Genomic DNA, 22509 nt, shown 5'->3' on the forward strand with positions numbered 1-22509 from the left:
TCTTGATTTTTTTTAATCTCAACATTAAGATCAATGGCACATCTCACCACGTATAAAGACAAATCATTAGTAACGATGTATTTTGCATTCCATCCCAATTCATCCTGCTCCCACTCTATACACCTTAAAGTGTATGTTTATCGGGTTTACAGACACGTATATCATATAAAAACTCAAAACCAGAATTTAAACTCTTATTCTCATAACAAAAATTGTTTATTACTCAAGAAAAATGGAGAAATACGAACTTAAACAAACGAACATCAAAATTCAGATCATGAACACGACAACTTGACAAACAAAACAAATACAACTAGAATCACAAAAAAGAACTAGACAATCAACGTGATAAAACCCAAAATCTAATGAAGATGAAGATCGAGAGAGAGAATATGAGATCAGAGATGATTTTTTCGGTCTCAAATGTACAACCCTTTCTCTCTTTTCTTTTAATACGCCTTGATGAGTCTAAGTCCAGCCCACGAGTGCAACACTATCTTCGAGCCCATCACCAACTCTAACAAGCACTAGCCCAAGACTCCTCACAACTAGCCTTGCTTATGTTTAGCCCAAATTGATCTTGGCTCAATTCAACATACAAAACCAAAACAATTATTTTAGAACTAATAATCTCATTAATATTTTCAACATTATTATTTGCTATAGATTTCAACAAAAACCCTAGACTAAATTAAATCTTAAAAGACCCAATTTGAATATAACCTAAAATTTATGCATTAAATACGTAAGCCTTGAGGCTAAGTAAGCTCAAAAGTTTGTTTACTAAATTAGCACGCATGATCAATATCAAGAAAATATTGAACTGAATCAAATTTTAAAAAGAGAAGATATTTCATATATGATATATGGGTTTTAATATTGCATTCACTCGTTACTTTTCAATCGCATCAAGTTGCTTCACCTTCTAAAATTACAAATTTCTGAATTAAAATAACATTTATGCCTCATAAATCATTTGATTTCGATATATTACGTTGTTTATGAAATTCATGATTGTTGATTGTAACAAGATTATTTTAGGGGTCTTTATAAATACTTTAACAAAGATAAAACCTCTAAAACGTACACTCAAAGGTCTTGAGATCGATACTTGGTTAGGCTACACAACAGAGGGTAGCCTTCCTCTTAAACCAAAACTTAATCATAGATATAAAAACTAAATGCAGGGGTTGATTTCTTTTACGAACATGTCATTAAAAACCAGAACATGCTGAAAAGAAAAACTTACCTCCACAATACCAAAAAAAAAGTTCTTGTGAAAGTCTAAATAGTAACATATTATCACATGTAAATTAAGTAATTAACTCCTAAAGATGATGACTCCTACCCTTGCCTTCTCATCTCTTCCAAAGTCTTTTTGATAAACCTTTCAGCCCTTTCATCAAGTGAATCTTCTTCAATTTCGCCACCGCCGCCATCGTGGGCCCCGCCAGTCTTGCATAGTTGCAGCAGCTCCTCCACTGCAGCCTCAATCTCCATCTCTCCTTTAACCCTCAATGCAGCACTCATTTTCTTGGTTTTTTCCCTCACACCTTCCCCTAACTTACTCACCATCACATTCTGCACAACCACCGCCACGTTCTTGCGCCCGAGCCGCCCGTTCCCATCCCTCACCACCTCCACACCGATCCCAACTTCGACAACCAACCGAGCGTTGACCGGCTGGTGAAACTGCATGGGCATGGCTATTATTGGGACACCAAACTTCATAGCTTCCATGACTGAACTCCAACCACAATGACTCACAAAACCACCAACATTTTTGTGTCCTAAAATTCTTGTTTGTGGGGCCCACCCTTCGACTAATAAACCCCTATCTTTTACCCTTTCAAGAAACCCTAATGGCAAAGCTTCAGAAAGCTTTATCTCTTTTTGTCCTTTTGGGAACCTTAAAACCCATATGAAATTCATGTTACTCATTTCCAACCCATGTGCTATATCTTCCAAATCACCACTAGTAAGAAAATATTCACTCCCGAAAGAAACAAAAACAGTGGATCCAGTGCTTTTTTTGTCAAGCCACTCGATCACACTGTTTTCTTTCATGTTCACGTGACGCGCAGTGGACCCAAATGCACAATCTTTTTACCAGTCAACACAGAAAGATAATCAGAATTCTTACCTTCGATCTTATTAAACGATTTAACAAGAATAACACTTGTTGAATTGTTATAACGTCCAATGATACTCCCTAAATCCTTGCGGTTTTCTTCCGTGCACTCGACACGATAGGTATTATTAGCAGCAGCAACACTAGTGGTGATAAACACCACCACAGGATTCCAACGGCGGCAGCCGCCTTTGGAGCCCATGGTTGTAGAATATCATAAATGAGCAAATCAGGCATTAGGGTTTTCAAGATTTTTGAAAACCGAGGGCTTGACATGTCAAAAGCATGTTTGAGAACAGGCATAAGATGGATAGGGAGGCCATTGGTGGTATGAAGGTTTGGTGGAAGTTCAGGTAATGTGGGAAGTGGGAGTTCTACGAATCGAATCGAGGCTAAACTTCGCTCATTTTTCAGCGTTTTGGTGACCGAATTGAGGTTAGCAGGAGTGGAGCAAAGGTAGATGTCGAAAAGGTTCGTGTTACTCAGTTTCTTGGCTAGTTCTAGGAAGGGTGAGATGTGACCATGGCCTAGCCATGGGAACATCAAAACAGTAAGCTTTTGGTTGTTCATTGTCATTATGAAAAACAAAAGACAAAAGGTATGAAATATGCAATTTTGATTTGAAGGTGGTTGTGTTTGTTTGTGGTGATCAACGTTGGTGTATATATATTAATTTTGCAACTATGGAAAGTTGCTTTACACATGGAAGAAATTGCATGAAATCTTTTATTTACATGCATCGGGATTTTAGTTAAGAGTTGATATTTTCCACATATAATTACTCGGACGTTATTGCAGTTATTATTTTGTAACCGTGGAACACAAGACAAACATATATCTTGAAAGGTTTAATTTCTAGTTAGATATTTTGAATCTTCAATCAATTTAACTTTATTTTGGCCATAAAGAGAAAAAAATAACATGTTAGTACGTTTTTTGGATATATGAATTTACTAAGTTGGATATCTAAATGTTTGCCTGCATTTTGGAATATTCCTTTAAATGGACAATACATTATTTTGGATGAAAAAAAGTTCAAAATAGCGGGTCGGTTGAGTACTCTAAAACCGTCTTCATTTAAAATGGTTGGACCAAAAAAATGCCTAACCCGATTAAGTACTTTTGAACCATCTTTTTCTGCTATGGGGGGTGTGGTTTGTCCGGTTTTTAAAACTTACTTTTCCTTTTTCAGAAACACATTTTCAAAATCAAATTTGCTTAACGTACTACTAGGGGTGGCAATTTTGATTCAAACCCTTTCTCAATTTGAGTTGTTTTAAAAGTTAAATGAGTTGGTTTGGGTAAAAGGTTTTAAATAAATGGGTCAAAATGAGTCATTTGAAATTCCATCCTTTTATTTTCGGGTCAAAATGGGTCGACAAGTTCAAAGAAATGGATCGATGTGGGTTAGTGTCATAAAGAAATGTGACAGATTTCGGATCAGAACGGATTTTCGTACAAGACAGGTTTCGGCACGAAACGGGTTTCAGATCGGAACGGGTTCGGTTCAGGTTCAAGTCAACACGAGTTTTCACCCGTGACGTGTTGGGTTTTGGTTTCTTTTGTTTCTTTCTGGTCGATTCCGGACTCGTTTTTGTTCGTTTTTTCAGTTTGGTTTTTGTTCGGTTTGAATTTTTTTAGTTTCGTTTTGATTGATTGTTTCGATTTCGATTGATGTGGTCCGCTTTTGGCTTTTTGTTTCTTTGTTTCATTTTCATCGATTCTTTCGGTTTCGGTTCGATTCTAGATGTTTTTTTTATGGAACGAGGACAACGTATGAAACATTTTAGTGTTTTTTACTTTTTTTGTTTATGATTTATATTTTGAGTTATAATTTTTTTATTATTATTTTTGAATATTTTTTTGAGGGTTTTTAATCTTAATAGAAAACCCCTAAAAAAATTCAAAAAAAATAATTAAAAAAATCATAACTTAAAATATAAATAAAAAACGAAAAATCTAAAAAACTAAAATGTTTCCGCCGTTATTCTCGTTAAAAAAAACACTCAAAACCCGGTTTGACCCTAACCTATTTTGACCCAAACAAAAACAACCCTTTTTTTAATTGACTCGTTTTGACCCAACTCATTTTGATTCATACTCGTTTTGACCCATGACTCATTTCAACTCATGACTCGTTCGACCCAACCCAACCCATTTGCCACCTCTACGTACTACCATGAACTAGGTACTTTATTAATTATGGAAACTATATTTTTTTATTATTTCAAATCATGGCTCACATAAAAAGTAGTTAGTTTTATATTTTTGTTTCTATGTATAAAAGTTGCGGTTGTAAAAACGATCCAAGGGTAATCTCACGATCTTATTCTGTAACTATAATAACTATAAAGTTGGAGTGTATCATATTCATTATCATTTATTTTTTAAATCAATCAAATTGTTCTTTTCAAAATTTTATAATTAATTAATTAAATAGTTTATATAAACCTTGATAATTCGATTAATTATCTCATTGAAATGTATAATGGTTATATATAGAGTACAAGATAGGAAGATACAATAGAATAGAAAAATTAGTGGAAATAAATCAAATCTATAAACAAAGGACATATACATAATATTTACTCTCTCCGCCCGCTACAAATGTTATGGTTTGGAAAACACAAAATTTAAAAAAAGTTTAAATGATTGCATTTTTTGCTTAGCAAATGTCTATAATGCCCTTGACATATATAAAAAGACAAAATTTAAAGTTTGAATGATTGCATTTGTGTAAGGGTAATTTTGAAAATTAGTTAATAAATTTTAAAAGTGGCCATTTACAATAGGACAAACTAAAAAGGAAATTTGGACATTTTTTAATAGTCTCTCGCACTCTTAGTAGTAGGAGAACAAATGCATACAATGGATCTGAACTGATGTATAACCCCTTGGGTCTCCCTATGTGACAATATGATCATACTGATTGTCAATCACAATGTGTAATACACAAATGTACCTACAGAGATAGGGTACCAAAAAGACTCAAATACCCTTAAGTACCACCCGCGGTTCAGAGGAAAACTCCTCATATGTCACCCGCATGATTCAATAAAGGAAGAACAAGGATACGTCCTAGAGACTATATGCGGAAGCATCCAGACACCATCAGAAGTCATCCGTAGGGTAGTATCCCCACCTACCAAGATGACCAGAAGGCAATGTCATAAGACAGCTGTAATTAACTAATTACCTTCTAAAAGATTTAACAAGATCCTTTCTTGGAGAATACGTGACCCATCAGCCAATGAATAGAGGACAGCTGGCCAGGTTGTTATAACCGTGCACATGGCCAAATATATCTTGTCCTATCACGTATCGACACGTGTCCAAATTGTTACAACCATACACATGGGACGTATAGCCCAACCAATTACAAGAGGATGCATGTCTAGGCAGTTACAAGGGCATATTCTAGAAAAGGACAGATGGACCAATAATATTCCCATACCTTTCGGCTATAAATACTTCACAATCTCCATGAGGTAACACATTCACTCCCCACGATCTACTCTAAATACTTAAGTACTTTCTCTCCATCAGAACTGTACTTATTCTTACGTCGGAGGGTGGTTACGGGAAGACCCCCCCCTCTTGTCTTTCCCGTAACGAGCTCACGGTGCTTGTTTTGCATGTTTCTGTCACTGGACTTCTGGAGGTTGTGCTCATATCGTTGGTTAGTTGTACTTGACCCATCCTGGTGGACTCATTGGATCCAGGACTCGTTAAAGAGATTGGATCCGTGTTTCTTCAGTACCTAATACGTACATTTTCACGAACAAAATGTATGTCAATTTCCACATGCCTGTTACCTTGGATATTTTACACAATTGCCCAAACAATACACAATAGATATAATATCACAATAGATGATAGTGGTTGATCTCTACGGAACCCCAAACTCAATAAGTAAGATGTGTATCCAACTTGTTTTTGCAACAGTATGTATTTATAGCCCCTCGGTATTCAACTACTTTTGCACTTAGACTGAGAGATCTTAGCTTGGTGTTTAAAGGACCAAGAAATGAGATTGTCACCAAGATACATATTGTAACCATATTTAGACCTTCGTGCGAATTGTAGTGGCCGGGTTTAATCATGGTTTGAACGCTTTATTGGAGTTAATATGAATTTGTTGGCTCTTTCCATTGATGACCAATCATGCTTTATATCGTTTTAGAATTATCTTTTCTTGATACTTATGATGGAATGTCACACCCGGCTTCATGGGCCTAGGCGTGTGACCATAGTTGGTACATGTTTTAAAAATATATCAAAATATGTGTTGCATAGCGGAAGTCTTTTCTTGATTAAAATATTTATTTATAGAAAATTCGGGAATTAAATATCGGGTATTGTCTTACAAAACATTAAAAGTGATGAACGTTAATTTATAGAAAATTCGGGAATTAAATATCGGGTATTGTCTTAAACCATTAACCAAACTCCATCAAGTCTGCACGGTAGAGACGGCAGATGGAAATTCCATTCATTTTATTCATGAAGTACTCCAAGAAGAAAACATAAACTTACTAGGCCACCAGTTTAAAGCAAATTTACTCCCAATGAATCTGGCTAGATTTGATGTTATATTAGGAATGGACTGGCTAGCAGCCAATCATGCTCAAATCCTATGTAATACAAATTCTGTTGAAATTCGCTCGCCAACAGGAGAAATTATTACAATTCAAGGAGATAAGATGCTCAAGCCTAGGAAGTTCATATCTGTAATGAAAGTGGCAAGCTATCTAAGGAAACAAGGCGTAGCATATATAATTTCTATAATCATTAGCACCAAAGGAAAAGAGCTAAAGGAAATTCCGGTAGTATCGGAATACTCTAACGTCTTTCCAGAAGATTTACCCGGACAACCGCCTGATCGTGAAGTGGAATTTAGAATCCATATAATACCAGGAGTAGCGCCAGTTGCTAAAGCACCATATAGATTAGCGCCAACAGAGATGTTAGAATTAAAGAAGCAATTAGATGAATTGCTAGAAAAAGGTTTCATACGACCTAGCTCATCACCCTGGGGAGCACCGGTATTGTTTGTCAAAAAGAAAGATGGGTCAATGCGTATGTGTATCGATTATAGAGAACTGAATAAAGTCACAATTAAGAATCGGTATCCTATACCGAGAATTGATGATTTATTCGATCAACTCCAAGGAGCTCGATATTTCTCTAAAATTGATTTACGCTCAGGATATCATCAATTAAAAGTGCAAGAAGAAGATGTTCCTAAAACAGCTTTTAGGACAAGATATGGTCATTATGAGTTTACAGTCATGCCATTTGGTTTAACCAATGCACCAGCTGCATTTATGGATATGATGAACCGAATATGTAAACCATATTTGGATAAATTTGTAATCGTTTTCATAGATGATATACTTATTTATTCCAAAACCAGTGAAGACCATGTTAAACATCTTCATACACTTTTGACACTATTGAGAAAAGATAAGCTTTATGCTAAATTCTCAAAATGTGAATTTTGGTTACAAGAGTTACAGTTTTTAGGACACTTGATTAACCATGAAGGTGTTCACGTGGACCCTTCCAAAATAGAAGCTATTACTAATTGGGAAATTCCTAAAACTCCTACAGAAATTCGAAGTTTCTTGGGATTAGCTGGATATTATAGACGCTTCATTCAAAATTTTTCCCGAATAGCTGTTCCGTTAACCGAGTTAACGTGTAAGAATGTCAAGTTTGAATAGGGCCCTAAGCAAGAAGAAGCTTTTATAACTTTAAAGCAAAGGTTAACAAATGCCGCAATACTTGCGCTACCAGAGGGAACTGAAGATTTCACAGTCTTTTGTGATGCTTCTAAATCAGGATTGGGATGTGTATTAATGCAACGTGAAAAAGTGATTGCTTACGCATCTAGACAATTAAAGAAGCATGAAGAGAATTACACAACACATGACTTAGAATTGGGAGCAATAATTTTTGCCCTAAAGTTCCGGAGACACTATCTATATGGTAGTAAGTTTACCGTATTCACAGATCATAAAAGTTTAAAATATATCTTTGGGCAAAAGGAGCTTAACATGAGGCAAAGACGCTGGATGGAAATTCTTAGCGATTATGATTGTGAAATCCTATACCGTGAAGGTAAGACAAAATATAGTAGCCGATGCATTAAGCAGAAAAGAACATGAGAAACCTAAAAGAGTGCGAGCTCTAAGATTAGAACTTCAAATCAATTTAATTGATGAAGTAAAGAATGCTCAGAAACAAGCAATAGAAGAAAATAATATTGCTGATGAGAAAAGAAATGGTACCATTGATCTACTTGTCAAAGGAAATGATGAAATTCTCCGAATGGGGAACAGGATCTGGATACCAATCATAGGAGGATTAAGAGAAAAGATTCTCGAAGAATCCCATAACTCCAAATACACAATGCATCCTGGAAGAGATAAAATGTATCAAGATTTGAAGAAAATCTATTGGTGGATAGGAATGAAAAAGGACATAACCAGTTATGTTTCAAAATGCTTAACTTGTTCACAAGTTAAAGCAGAACATCAAAAGCCATCCGGATTACTTCAACAATTAGAAATGCCAGAATGGAAATGAGAATTAATAACAATGGATTTTGTTACCAAATTACCTACCACACGAAAAGGTAATGACACAATCTGGGTGATTGTGGACAGATTAACAAAATCAGCTCATTTTATACCAATGAAGGAAACTTTCAAAATGGAACAATTAGCTAAGCTGTATGTAGACAAAGTTGTCTCATTACATGGAGTTCCATTATCCATTGTATCAGATCGGATAGCCGTTTTACTTCTCATTTTTGGAAAAGTTTCCAAGTAGCTATGGGAACAAAATTAAACTTGAGCACAGCATACCATCCACAGACTGATGGTCAAAGTGAAAGAACCATACAAACATTGGAAGACATGTTAAGAGCATGTGTAATAGATTTTGGTGGAAATTAGGATGACCATTTACCACTAATAGAGTTCTCCTATAATAACAGTTATCATACAAGCATTAACGTTGCCCCATTTGAAGCCCTTTATGGACGGAGGTGTAGAAAACCAGTATGTTGGGCAGAAATAGGAGGAAAACAATTATCAGGTCCTGAAATCATACAAGAAAGTACTGATAAGATAAATCAAGTTAAGGAAAGATTAAAGACCGCACGAGATCGTCAGAAAAGTTATGCGGATCATCGACGCAAACCATTGGAATTCCAAGTTGGAGACAAAGTGCTACTAAAAGTGTCTCCATGGAAAGGAGTAATCCGATTCGGTAAGAGAGGAAAGTTAAGTCCAAGGTTTGTTGGACCATTTCAAATTCTCAAACGAATTGGACCAGTAGCCTATCAGCTAGAATTACCAGAGGAAATGTCAGGTATACATGATGTATTTCATGTAAGTAACTTAAGGAAATGTTTAGCTGATAAAACACTAGAAGTACCCCTTCAAGATATAAAGGTAAATGAAAATTTGAAATTCGTTGAGAAAACTTTGCAAATTGAAGATAAAAAGATCAAGAATCTCAAGCATAAAAGAATAGTTCTGGTCAAAGTAAAGTGGGATTCAAAACGTGGACCAGAATATACTTGAGAATTGGAGTCTGAAATGAAACGAAAATACCCACACTTATTCCAATCAAATCTCAAGGACGAGATTCAAAATAAGGAGGGGAGACTATAGCAAACCACAAAATAAATAAAAGGAGAAAGAAGGGAAATAAAAGAAGGAAAACTCCATCCCACATTGGTGGAGGAAAAGAAATGGAGAAGGAACCACCATAGTATAAATAGGTTTGTAAACTCTTGTCCCACATCGCTAGATTAACAAACTAGTGAGCTCTTTATAAGAAAGGAAATTTCTATGTTAATGTTCTTATAAGACATATCACACCCAGTGGTCCTAGCGGAGGGTGCGAAGCACCCGAACGCGCACGGGCAAGGGCTTGGGCGAGGGCGAAGTGCGATGGGCGCAATGTGGTGCTTTGATGGCGCACTTCGCACAATCGCATCGCCGCGAGCCGCATTAAGGACCGCCTTAGTATTTTTGTTGAAAATTAAAATAAAATAAAAATCCTTACATCGCGTAGCGCGACGGGTTTGGGTTACCCATCGCATACCGCGACGTGGAGGTTACGCAGAAGACACATAGCCTGCCACATGGCGTGCCACGTAGCAGGCCTAGGGCTGACTCAGCGAAGCTATAAGACTCTTCGCGTACCGCGACACCCTTCGCCCATGGCCGTCGCGTACCGCGACGGGGTCCAAAATCTGCTATAAATAGGGTGGAAACGGGACTTCATTTCTTTGCTCAAAATCTTCTTCTCTCTGAATTTATACACACACATATAATTATATTATAAGTATAATACCCGAGCGTCGTAACGATATCCTATCTTATCGAAAGAAGCTTATATACACGAATCCAAAAGCTCTGCCTGTTAAGGTATGACGTTGTGCCATCGTGTAAAGTTTCTAATCTCGTGATTATCGTTATGATTATTGGTTTTATACTAATCTAGTTATACTACATTGTGTTTATCCTAGGTGCTTAATACCAGGAGGTGTTCTTTAATTGTAAACTTGCAAGGTGAGACATTCGAGTTTTTGTACAACTCACATTCGTGTGAGACAACTATTTTTCCGACACTGTCATGGTGATTTCAAAACCTACAAAACCCATGATAGATTGTTTAAATGGTTTCAAATATATTTTTAAAAGTATTTTAAATACATTACAGTGATTAAGTCTCTGTAGACTTATGGGATGATTACTACTGGTATTGTGGGTTTTGTATACAAGGCTTGCCTACTGGGCTATTACACGTTACTTATTGGACAAGTGTTAGCCAATAAGTAATATGACCACAGTCATAGATACGGTCGAGTGACAAGTACCTTTAGGTAATTTGTAAGCAGGCAGGTGTAAAAACATCTTAATGCTGTAACTGTAAAATGTGTCATTTACAAATGAATGTACTCACCAGTATTTCTTGCTGATCAAATATTTTAAACATGTTTCAGGTGACATGTTAGAGACAAAGGAATGATGCCTGCGGGCTTCCAGCTTAAATAAGTGGCTTGTCACCAGAATAAAGAAACGTGTTTTGTGAATTAGGGTTTAACCCTATAAAACTTATGTTTGTATCAAAAGGGATTAAATTCCCGGTTTATCATAATAATAATCATGGTGTTTTTATAACTCTGATCATTTTTCCTAACTACGGTTCTGATGAAATTTTCCGCTGTAAAATAATTTAATAAACACCGATACCACCAATCAATGTTCACGGCTCCCCTCCCGGGGTATAGGGGTCGGGGGCTGTGACAAATGGTTATATCCTCCATCTTCTACTACACCTTTCTACTGACTACCTGTAAAATAGTTTTATAAAATACGTCAGCGACAACTGATGGTGAACACGCCGACACTAAATTATTTATATAAACCTTTAATTTCACTCGTAACAACTCAGCGGCCCTATAGATCGGCGTAACAAATCTATCACATAGCCCTATAGACCGGCTCAATGAGTAGGGGCGTGATGCTAAGCGTGGCGGGGTATGACCACATATGAATGGATCCAGACACACGTATATCCAAGGTTGCAAAAGTCGCTAGGCGGACCCTAGGCGGTTGACAGGGGAGTTGGGTGTACTCGGAGTAATCGGGGAGTACTCGGAGAGTACTGATGATCGGTTAACTTGTATATGTTTTAGTTCGTTTATTATTTAGTTTTAACTGTTTATTTTAGAACTATCGATACTTCATACGTATTTTATTGGATTTCAGGTCATAGGCGTTAAAGTACTTAGTATGGACCTGTTGTGACACGGAATGAAGACCCGGGATATCAAGCACGGAAAACGATGAGTTGATTGAAGTTTGCTGTAACTGAGTCCCATCGCGGTACGCGATGGGCTTGCTGAAGGACCCATCGCGTACCGCGATGGGTTGTAATTTAATGTTGACTTTTGTTGGTCAATCGCGGTACGCGGTTGGACATGGAAAGACCCGTCGCGTACCGCGACGGGATGTGCAGACGGGATTTTTGGTTTATAACATCTTTTTCACCAAGAAAAACCCTAACTTCGTTTTTGACGACCAAGAGGCGATTCCAGCAGTTCATATTGGCGATTTCCACTATCCTAGCTCGTGTCAAGACCCTACATATGATTTCTATCATCCGTATTGAAGATTCAATGATGTCTAGGCTCGGCTAATCTCCTAGAATCGCACCCGGGATGTATAGTTTATAACCTTTTACAGTTTTTCTCATGTGATTAAGAATACTTATGTTTTGTTATTGATGATTAATATATGATTATTGATGTTTGGTATTTCTGAGTGTTCGGTCGGTTTAGGTTTACGTTGGTCTGAACGATCTGTTACCAGTTGCTAGATAATTAGTCATATAACTGTTTGGTTAGATTGAATACGATAAAACATACAATTACCCTTAACTGAGTCACACTGGAAAGGACTGTTTGATAACCAGTGCCGTGTGTAAAGTAATTGTTGATATCTAAGGTTTTGTCTGATTGATCAGTTTTCAGTTAATCGTTAATAATTAATCTGTTAGGTTGCATGAGATACTGTTGGTTGCTTACTTGAATTCCCGGGTGTGATTTGCTTTGTTAACTGTTTGAGATTCATTTACTTGTTCATTGCTAAGTTCTCTGAATTTACTAAAAATTGCTTGTGTGATCAGCACTAAAAAATTAGTCACTTCATAATATTAAATCTGTTACACGAATACATTGACCACATACTCCTTGTGATACGATACCCTACTTGCTCTAACTATTTAGAATAATTAGGTTTTTGATTGACTCAAACGACGGTCATCAAGTACTCGGACATGTCAAATACAAAGAAAGTAAATTTTAGGCATTATATATATATATGTCAAACTAAGCATAGTTAACGAAAAAAAATTAACCAGCCAACTCAACGCCGCCTAGCCTAACTTTGACCAACTTTTGACTGACTTTTAACCGACATGAGGATTACATTTTACCCTTTTAGGTCAAAATCGGCCCAATTTAACCGACTAGATCTGATTTTGGCTAATGTTGACCATATTTAACCAATTCCGAGTAACTAGGCGGAGTTAGAGAAAGTCGCCTCGGCACCATACCTTGTAGCGATTACTCGGGCTTGTAGGCCTACTTTAACAACCATGCGTATATCTAGCCTCAGAGCCAGTGACTACTAAAGTTTTTAGGGATCTGAAATCCCATATAAACTTTTTGACTCGCTGAAATGACTCGATTAAATAATTTAAAAGAGTTGGGGGCGTATTCACTTTTTTGATGAGTTGCTCAATTAACAACTTCTCTGTATTTGATGAATGATTACCCCGGACCTATAGTTCGAGAATATATAATAGCTTAATAATTATCTAAATCAAATGATCTAGCTTCATACCTTTAGTCTTGTTAAATAGTTTTAAACCTTGATTGAATATTTTATTGTTAAAATATTACTTTAGATCTTTAGTTTATAAAATCCTATTTTAATATTGATGTTTCTTCCTGTAGAAAAAATCATCTAAATTATATGTTTCTTCCTCTTGAAGAAATCGTGTTTATAAAACTTTTATGTTTCCTCATTTAGAAGAAACATTATTTATTCAGAATGATTACTTAAAAACGTTTAGTTCATATGACGATTAATGTAGCATGTTTTGGCCTAATAGGTTCGAACACTCTCATCAAGCTCTCCAGGAAAGTAAACGGGTCCCGCGGTTGATTGAGATTTATACGAATTACTTTTCTTAGACAAGAGACTCGACTATCGGCATTGTCACCCTACCAGTTACTACATTCCCGTCATGTTTTTCTGATTAATTATTTACAAATATCTTTTATATAAAAAATTAACGCTTATTCCTTTAGAAGAACGTCAATTGACAATAACCTTTATATGCAAAACTTTATGTTCTTAATAATAAAGAAACGTCTATTTGTTTAAACTTTATATATAAAAAGCTTAAATATATCTATAAACTTTCCAAGGTTTAGGCTATATCATCGACTAGGATCTAAGCTATGAAAAAAAATATCTTAAACATAACTCTTACCTTAAAATGGGTATAACGCTTAAGGACGAACGCGCAGTACTTTGACTATACGTAGGGTGTTGGGGGTATGGAACGTCAAAAACTCTAGAGTGGCGTTAGGACTCCAACTCGATGGCACGAACTTCGAGAAAATGGAAGTGATTATGTCTTCGGGATGCCAAAACTGAAGAACCCATGCTCACTATAATAGTCATCCCCAGTCGGACCGTCAATCACCACCATTCGCCACATGTCACTCTTGCGATGAGTCGTGCTTTACGGTGTTGACATGTGACATGCTAACTTGATTAGTCACTAGCCACATGTCACTTTAATAAAATACAACGCATTAGATGTTGGCATGTTTCCTTCCGTGTCTCCACCACGTGACATGTGTCGTTTCATGTTGGTGAGTCATAGGACGCGTGTCATTCTCATATTTCTTTAACTAAATGACTAACTAGTCCCTCAACTTCCTAAATTGTCAAAGTTGGTATGGAAATTTGTAGGGTGTTACATGGAATGACCAAATACAACGTATTACATGGGTATTAGCCGGGCAAGATACAAGATACCATGTGTGATTGGTCCAACACACTTAATTCCTTGATCATGGTTGTTTACCACATTAGATCATTAAGAGGCAATCATGTTGGATTTAATATGTAAATATCGTTATATTAGTGTTGCTATAGAGGTTTAGAGGTATACGCAGTTTAGTGATGTAGTTTCTAAATTGGGTGGTCATCGTATGTAGAGGTGCACAAAAAACCCGTACCCGAAAAAATTACCCAGAACCGGTTTTTTTTATACCCGGGTATTCTATACCCGAAACCGTAACCGACCCTACCCGTAGGGCATGGATATGGTATGCATTTCGAGCTCAATACCCGTACCCGGTTTATATCCATAAATACCCGGAACCGGTCATACCCTATACCAATACCCGGTTATACCAGATAACAATTTTTAGATACCCCAAATAATACATGAGTTTTTATAGTATATTTTTATGTTTACTTCTCAAATTTTACGTTTAAGTTTTTATAAAATGCATATTATTAAGTAAATAACTTGTACTCAAGTGGATTATGATTTGTTTAATATAGTTTAGTTATTTTATAAATTACAAAGCAATTAAATTTTAAACAAAATTAAAAATGTATAAAAAATTACAAATTCAACCGGGTATTAATACCCGGTCGTACCCGAACAAATACCCGGTTATACCCGAACCCGATCATACCCTACCCGGGTACTAGGGGTGTGCAAATTAACCGTCATAACCATCAACCGAACCATAACCGACATAACCGGACCGATTTTTAACCGATAACCGACATAACCAGTGGGTCGGTTTAATGAATTTTTGAAAACCGCCAAATACGGGTCGGTTTTGGTTAAAGATAATTTCAAACCCGTCAAAACCGAACCGCCCCATTTACAAGATTCTCAGCTTTATGCAGTATAATTAGACACACGATTGATAAATAGGAGAAAATTAAAAACGATAATAAACTAATAACGCTCACGTTTTTTTACTATATGATTTAGTTTTACTAAAAAGTTAATCCATTTATCGTTTTTTTGAATATATTTTATTAATATTAAGAATTATATATTTTAACTATGTCATGTCATTTTTATTGTTTTTAGTACCAAAGTTTTAGGCTCAATTATACATTGGTTTGGTCACGGTTAACCGACCCATAACCGATTCGCTATAACCTTCAAAACCGATAAACCGAAACCGCCATAACGGATCGGTTATGTTTATGGTTATCTATTAACCGACATATTGGTTATGGTTATGAGTTTGACCTAAAACCGCCCCAAATCGACCCATGCACATCCCTACCGGGTACATAGGGTTGAGTTTTCCTCCTCAATACGCTACCCGAACTATAACACCCCGGCCTCTCGTACCACCAATATCGTCCGCTCTGCCCACGAAGAGCTCACGGATTTGTTTTTGGTTGCCCAAAACGCGTTGGTGATTGAAGATGCGGGACATTACTTATGAACCAGTGATCTATTTTGTCCACGGCCGATGTGGGATAGCCTAAGAGTGGGACGATGTTGTGTTTGCCAAGGGTGTTACAGACAACCCCCCATTGGACTCATCGTCCTCGATGAGGCGTGTCCCAACATCCCGAACGACACAAGAGTGGCTCTGATACCAACTATAACACCCCGGCCTCTCGTACCACCAATATTGTCTACTCTGCCCACGAAGAGCTCACGGATTTGTTTTTGGTTGCCCAAAACGCGTTGGTGATTGAAGAGACAGGACATTACTTATGAACCAGTGATCTCTCTTGTCCACGGCCGATGTGGGATAGCCTAAGATTGGGACGATGTTGTGTTTGCCAAGGGTGTTACACGTACCCTACCCGATTTCTCTTAATACCCGATTTTTCAATACCTGATCATACCCGAAACCAGTCTCATACCCGAACCTGAGTATTAGAAAAAACCCGATTTGTGCACCTCTAATCGTATGGGTGGAAGCATGTGGTAGGGGAGGTACGATGGGAGTGACAGTGGAGGTGTGGGCTACAAAAGATGCTACATGTTGAAAGAGTGGAGGTTCGGTTGTGGTAGGTGAGGCAGCGAAGCTCTCACAGAGGTGGATGGAGGTAAGACGTCATGTGTGAAAGAGATGAAATATTTTTGTGTGTTGTTTGATAGATAGAAAAGGAAGAAATAAAATAAAAATTGTTGGTCATGGTAATCGGGGGTACTGGCGGTGGTTTTGGCGATAGTGATGGGTAGCGGCGATGCTCGGAGGCGGCAGCGGTGGTGGGTGGCAGTGGTGGTCGAAGGCGGAGGTGGTCAGTAGCTGTGGTGGGTAGTGACGTCAATGGCCGTTAGTGGGGAGGGTGGCGAGCTTGATATAGGATTAAAGGGGAATGTAATTAAAAACACCCAATGTGATGGATAGAATGAATTTGGCATGTTATAAAGAGAATGAAATAAACTAGATAATAATTAAGGCAATTGTGTGGAGTAGGGGTGAACATAAAATCAAAGTAACTGAATCGAAACCAAATTAACCACAGAAAGAAACCGAATGGAAGCATTAACCGACGTTTAATTTTTTGGTTTCTTGAAAACCAAATTTTCGGTTTCGATTCAGTTATCCATTTTAAAAGAACCGAAAAAACTAAACCGAACTGATTGATGGTGATAAAGATTATCAGGATGATGAGGAATGGGCTAAACTTTGAAAATAAATAAGATGATGAATAAACATTGGGACTAAACTTATATTATTTTTTAATTAAGAATTTTTTTGAATTTTAAACTTTATTTAGCAACTTTGTATTCATATATTTCCATGTAACACGTGTCTATTTTTGTTTTTTGAATTCAACGTAAGTGTGGTACTATAATACGTTCTTATACAAGCTTAAAATATGCATTTTCTTTTTCTTTTTTTTTCTTTTTTTTTGTAATGTCCACGCATAATTGAGAAAAAAACCGAAAATAACCTAATCGAAACCGAAAATAACCGAAAAAAACAAAAACCGAACGATTTGTATATTCAAATAATAAATTACTTGGGTTTCGGTTTGGGTTAAACTAATAATCGAACCCAACCGAACCGAACCGTGCTCAACCCACATGTGAAAACAATGGATATTGAGTTTGTCCAATGTCAATGCAACACGTTTCTGAAGTACTCTAAGTTGTCAAATGGGCCCTTCTTGGACCATGGATGTAAAATAATTAAACGTTTCTAAATTTCATTACCCAACGCTTTATTTTAAATTCCCATAAAAGATGAAGTTGAAAATTTCAAATAATCAAATCACATTTCTAGTAATTCGAATTCTAATAGTTTTAGCTTTTAAGCTTCTAACATCACAAACAGATGTAATTATACATTCTAAAAATCTCAATTATAATATATCCATTAAAAAATCTGTTTATTTATGTAGAAAAAAGTATAAAATAATAACCAAATTTGGATTAAAAACATTTTAATTACCTAAATATTGAAGATTATAATCAGTGTAGGAACATAAAAACACGATATTTTGCAACCACGCTTGTCTTTGACTCTTTTATTAATCACACCAAAAATATTATACTTACCAATGGTGATCACCCTGATCAAATGTTTTAACTATCTAAGATAACTGTAGTCTAATAGAATTACAATTTGTAGCTAAATAATCCAAATAATCCTAAGCCTAAACATCGTTGATTTATGCTTCAAACTACAATATTATCTCTAAGCTTTATTGTTGAATTATCCTCTTATTTCTCGAACAGATTAACAAATGTATCTTCAAAAAACATCTATATCTATACTCTCTAATAAAAGTCTACAAGTTTTGCCACTTGTCACTTCTACATTAAACCCCACCATTTTTAACAAATTTATATTAATAAAAAAATAGTTACCATTCTTAGAATTTTTGCTTCAAAATTTGTTAATTTAATATTACTTCTGATTTTTTTTCAAACATTTAATATTTATACTTATCTTTTACTTTAACATTGTTTTAAAGACAATTGTACAACGACTGTGTTGATAGTGTTTAACGGATTTATTGTTTCTTGTATACTGATTATTTATTAAATAATGTATTTTCAAGAACTACCCATGTAGTACACGGGCCTCAAACTAGTTAGTTATAAAAAGAAACAGATTAAAATATATAAAGTTGCCAACATGTCGGTAGTTGTAACCTTTATTATGATGTGTAGGGCATGTGATCAAAATATTAGTCATACACCCTTAATAATAATACTTTAGATTGTTTGAAAAAGACACAACAAACTATTATCACTAGTAACGACTTATGTGATTTAAATTACCAAATGACTTTTAGCAAATGGTAATTTGGTGTGTTGATTGATGTCAATTGTGCGAGTCTTGTTGTGAACTATAAAGCAGAATTACAAGTATATTAGGTAGTGGGGTCGACTCCTACCCCATACAGGGCTTGTCAGCTGTGTCAGACCCAATTCCAAATGAGGGGATTGGGGACACTGAAATTTTTAAAAATAATGTATATGTTATAAAAAAAATTTATGTTTATATACGAATCTTATATGTGTAAAAGCTATTCTAAAGTCCAAATATTAACAAAATAATGAATTTAAGTTCTTCAAATTTCTAAATTCTAATAGTTTACTACAAATGAGCCTCACACTTTATTTAATTGATAAATTGGGCCTAAGTTCTAATAGTTCTAGTTAATTGATAAATAATCTAAGCCCAACAATTGATAATTAATTTTATATTTTTTTTTGTACGTTATTGTTGTAAGAATTTGCTTTGTTTATTGTTATAATATTATGGTTATTGTTGGTCACTTAAAAAGAAAGCTATATGAGACCAAATTTGTATATTTGTTTTGGGCATTTAAAATTTAAAAGACAGGCTTGTTAAGTAGGTGTGTCATGTGTGAGTTGTCATTACGAGAAAGTAAAACAAAAAATAGTTTACATTTAACTACGTTAGGATGTTGTTTATTTGCCGACATTTTTCCTTGATTTAGTTTGTGAAGAAACACTAATCGGACCCCGGGCAGATTACGGATAATCTGGGGGTTAGATAGATGTTTCCCACGAGGGGTTAGACCCGACAAAGATGGTTCTTCTGATAACCTGCAAAACAGACACCGTGAGCTCGTCACTGAGAAGGGGGGGTTCCTCCTTGTGACCACCCTCCGGCGTGAGAATCAGACTAGATTGCTCTTGAATATAAATGTATATTAAGAGATTGCTAGAGCAGATATCAGGTATAATATGTAAGATACAAGATAGTATATGATCAGATGAGATGATCATACCATTTGGGGTATTTATAGCCGAAGGTAGGTTTCCAAGAGGGTATAGCCGGCTGAATAGTATTCCTGTTCTACCAACTGTGGCCTACGCACGTGCCATGCTGGTAGTTGGTGGGTAGGCAGCGGCTGACAGTGACCATGCCTGCTGTGTACTATTCCTTTTCCACCAACTACAGGCTATGCACGTGGTATGACAGGAGTTGGTGAGTAGGTAGCGGCTAATAGTGACATACAGTACAAGAGCATGCTGCTCGCCATACTGTTGTCAATGAGCTGTCGTATCTTTGGTCAGATCTTTTGCCCATACCTCGTCAGGTACAGTACAAAAGATCTTTCAGTATCGTACGGACTGGCTCATTTGGGCGGGAGTATTCCCCCTCCCGCCTTTGTGCGGGACTGTTCCCGGCTTGCTCATTCCTTCTTCAGGTGACTACTGAATTATTATGAGAGTTAAGCCTTGTGCGTGTAGCCATGCTGCGCGGGTAGCCTTCCCTGATGGCTGGTATCCGTAACTGCGGGAACAGGCGGAGTACTTGGAAACCATTGGGAGGCGTTTTCTGCGGGGACAGCTTGCGTACTGCGCGTAAGGACGTCACGTCTCTGAGCGTGGTGGGTCCTGCTGATCCAGTTGGTTTCTGCGCAGACGTCCCTTAGTTAAGTCTTGCGGGTTCAACCGCGCAGACGTCCGTTAAGGAGTCTTGCGGGTTCAACTGCGCAGACGTCCCTTTTCAAGGTGAGTCTTGCGGGTCCAACTGGGCTCTGCTAGGACCTAGCTCTTCGGTTTGAAAAAGGGAGTCAATTTACATGTAAATCCAATTTACAGTTCAAAATATATACTTTTCTGTCCCCATCAATTTGACTGCAAATTGATAAAAAAAAGACCAGGGTTAATATTGTTCCCTATGTTATTGATTTCTAATACTTTCTTTTCAAACCTGTTACTTTCTTGAAATTAATTAAACTTGAATAGTTTTATCTTTTTAGAACGGCATTTAGACTTGATTATTGTCTTGGATGATATTGGAGTAGACAATTAAATGCACCAAATAACTGAACAAGAATAGTCCCAAAGATTGTTGTCATCACTACGACCATGTAACAAGAGTTGTCCCATATTCACTATATCATAATTGAAGTTTCACATAAAGATAAAACTTTAAACAGATTAAAACTGTCAAAATCTAAACTTTCTGATAGCTTTATTTAATCATTTATTTATTTGAGCAAGCACGCAAATTATTTTGTTGCGTTGTTCTTTTAGAGGTTACGAAGTCGGAGACCTAAAACGAAAGAGATCCGGTTGAATAAGTTACTACAGTTTTTATTTTTTTTATTTTGTATAGGGTTTTCTTTAGCATGTGTAGCTTGATTAACCTAAATAGTTATTCTTATCTATTGCTTGGTTTTACTCTGTTTATTTTTAAATTCTCTTTTTCTAATAATAAACAAGCATAACTATAAAGAAAAATATACATAGTGCATTATTTGATGTCACAATTCTCAACATATTATTACTTTGAAACGAGCGCACCCGATTTTATAAATACTATTAAAAGATGAAGAAAAAAGAAAAGCAAAGAGACGAATCTAAAATACCAAATCAAAACACATAATTACAAATCTGAACTTGATCCCATCTCAAAGAGAGAAAAACAACTAGATAGAAGAGGGTAGAATAATAATAGTAATAATTTCCTAATCATTAATCAAACATATATGTATCATGATCTAATCATGTCTTGATGTACCTCAGGAGTCTCCATAATACTCTCCAATGAAGGTTTCCAAGTCCCAACACTTTTCCCACTCATTCTACTCTTCTCTATCTCCCCCAACACATCTTCTAATCTTTTCCCTTGTTTGTTATTCATTTGCAACATCAACCACTCAAGCTCATCTTTTGTTAATACCAATTTTACCCTCATTCTACCACTTTCCATGCCATAACTACCCCTTAATTGTCTTCCTGATTCTTGTTTCTCTTGTACTTGTGGCTTTTCTTCTCTTTGTATACATGTCTCCATGTAATTCCCCATTCTCAAAATCAAGATAAAGATGCTTGAAATTGTGATCTAAGAAAGTGTGTGTTTTTGTTTAACTGAAACACACACACACACACACAAACTTATAATGAGCAAGATATGTGGAGAGGAAATTGAGGAGTTGTTAGAGAGTGTCAACTAATGCATGTGGGGAGCATATGGGTGTATGTAGTTGGCAAATTTATTGTCTTTTTTAATACACTAGTGACCCACCAAAATATTCAAACTAACTGTTTATTATTATCATTATTATTATTATATGGCTATGCACACTGTTTAAATGTGATCTTTTGATTTTCTTTTGTTTTTGTCTTTGTAATTTAGTGAATAACTGTAACACTATCTACTCACGGACACTCTTCACGGGGACTGGAATCCCTTGCAAACTTCAAAGTGTAGTCAATTCAACTTTTTTTGTAGGCCATTGACGGACCACTACATTCCCCTAGTATCAGAGATCACT

The 22509-nt window shown here is 36.2% G+C and overlaps 1 protein-coding gene and 1 pseudogene across 1 annotated transcript; both read right to left on the reverse strand.

Moving 5' to 3' along the window:
• Positions 1-1344: 1344 nt before the first annotated feature.
• Positions 1345-3010, reverse strand: LOC143627211 (UDP-glucosyltransferase 29 pseudogene; annotated as a pseudogene).
• Positions 3011-21725: 18715 nt separating this feature from the next.
• LOC143627245 (uncharacterized) lies at positions 21726-22040 on the reverse strand. The gene has a single exon (XM_077097116.1). It carries the CDS (start codon positions 22038-22040, stop codon positions 21726-21728), a length of 315 nt encoding a protein of 104 aa, XP_076953231.1.
• Positions 22041-22509: the final 469 nt, after the last annotated feature.

This window comes from Bidens hawaiensis, unplaced genomic scaffold (genome assembly GCF_021521415.1).
Source record: "Bidens hawaiensis isolate Kalapana, Puna unplaced genomic scaffold, B.hawaiensis_p1.1 tig00004618_1, whole genome shotgun sequence".
In the NCBI taxonomy this organism is placed as follows: Eukaryota; Viridiplantae; Streptophyta; class Magnoliopsida; order Asterales; family Asteraceae; genus Bidens; species Bidens hawaiensis.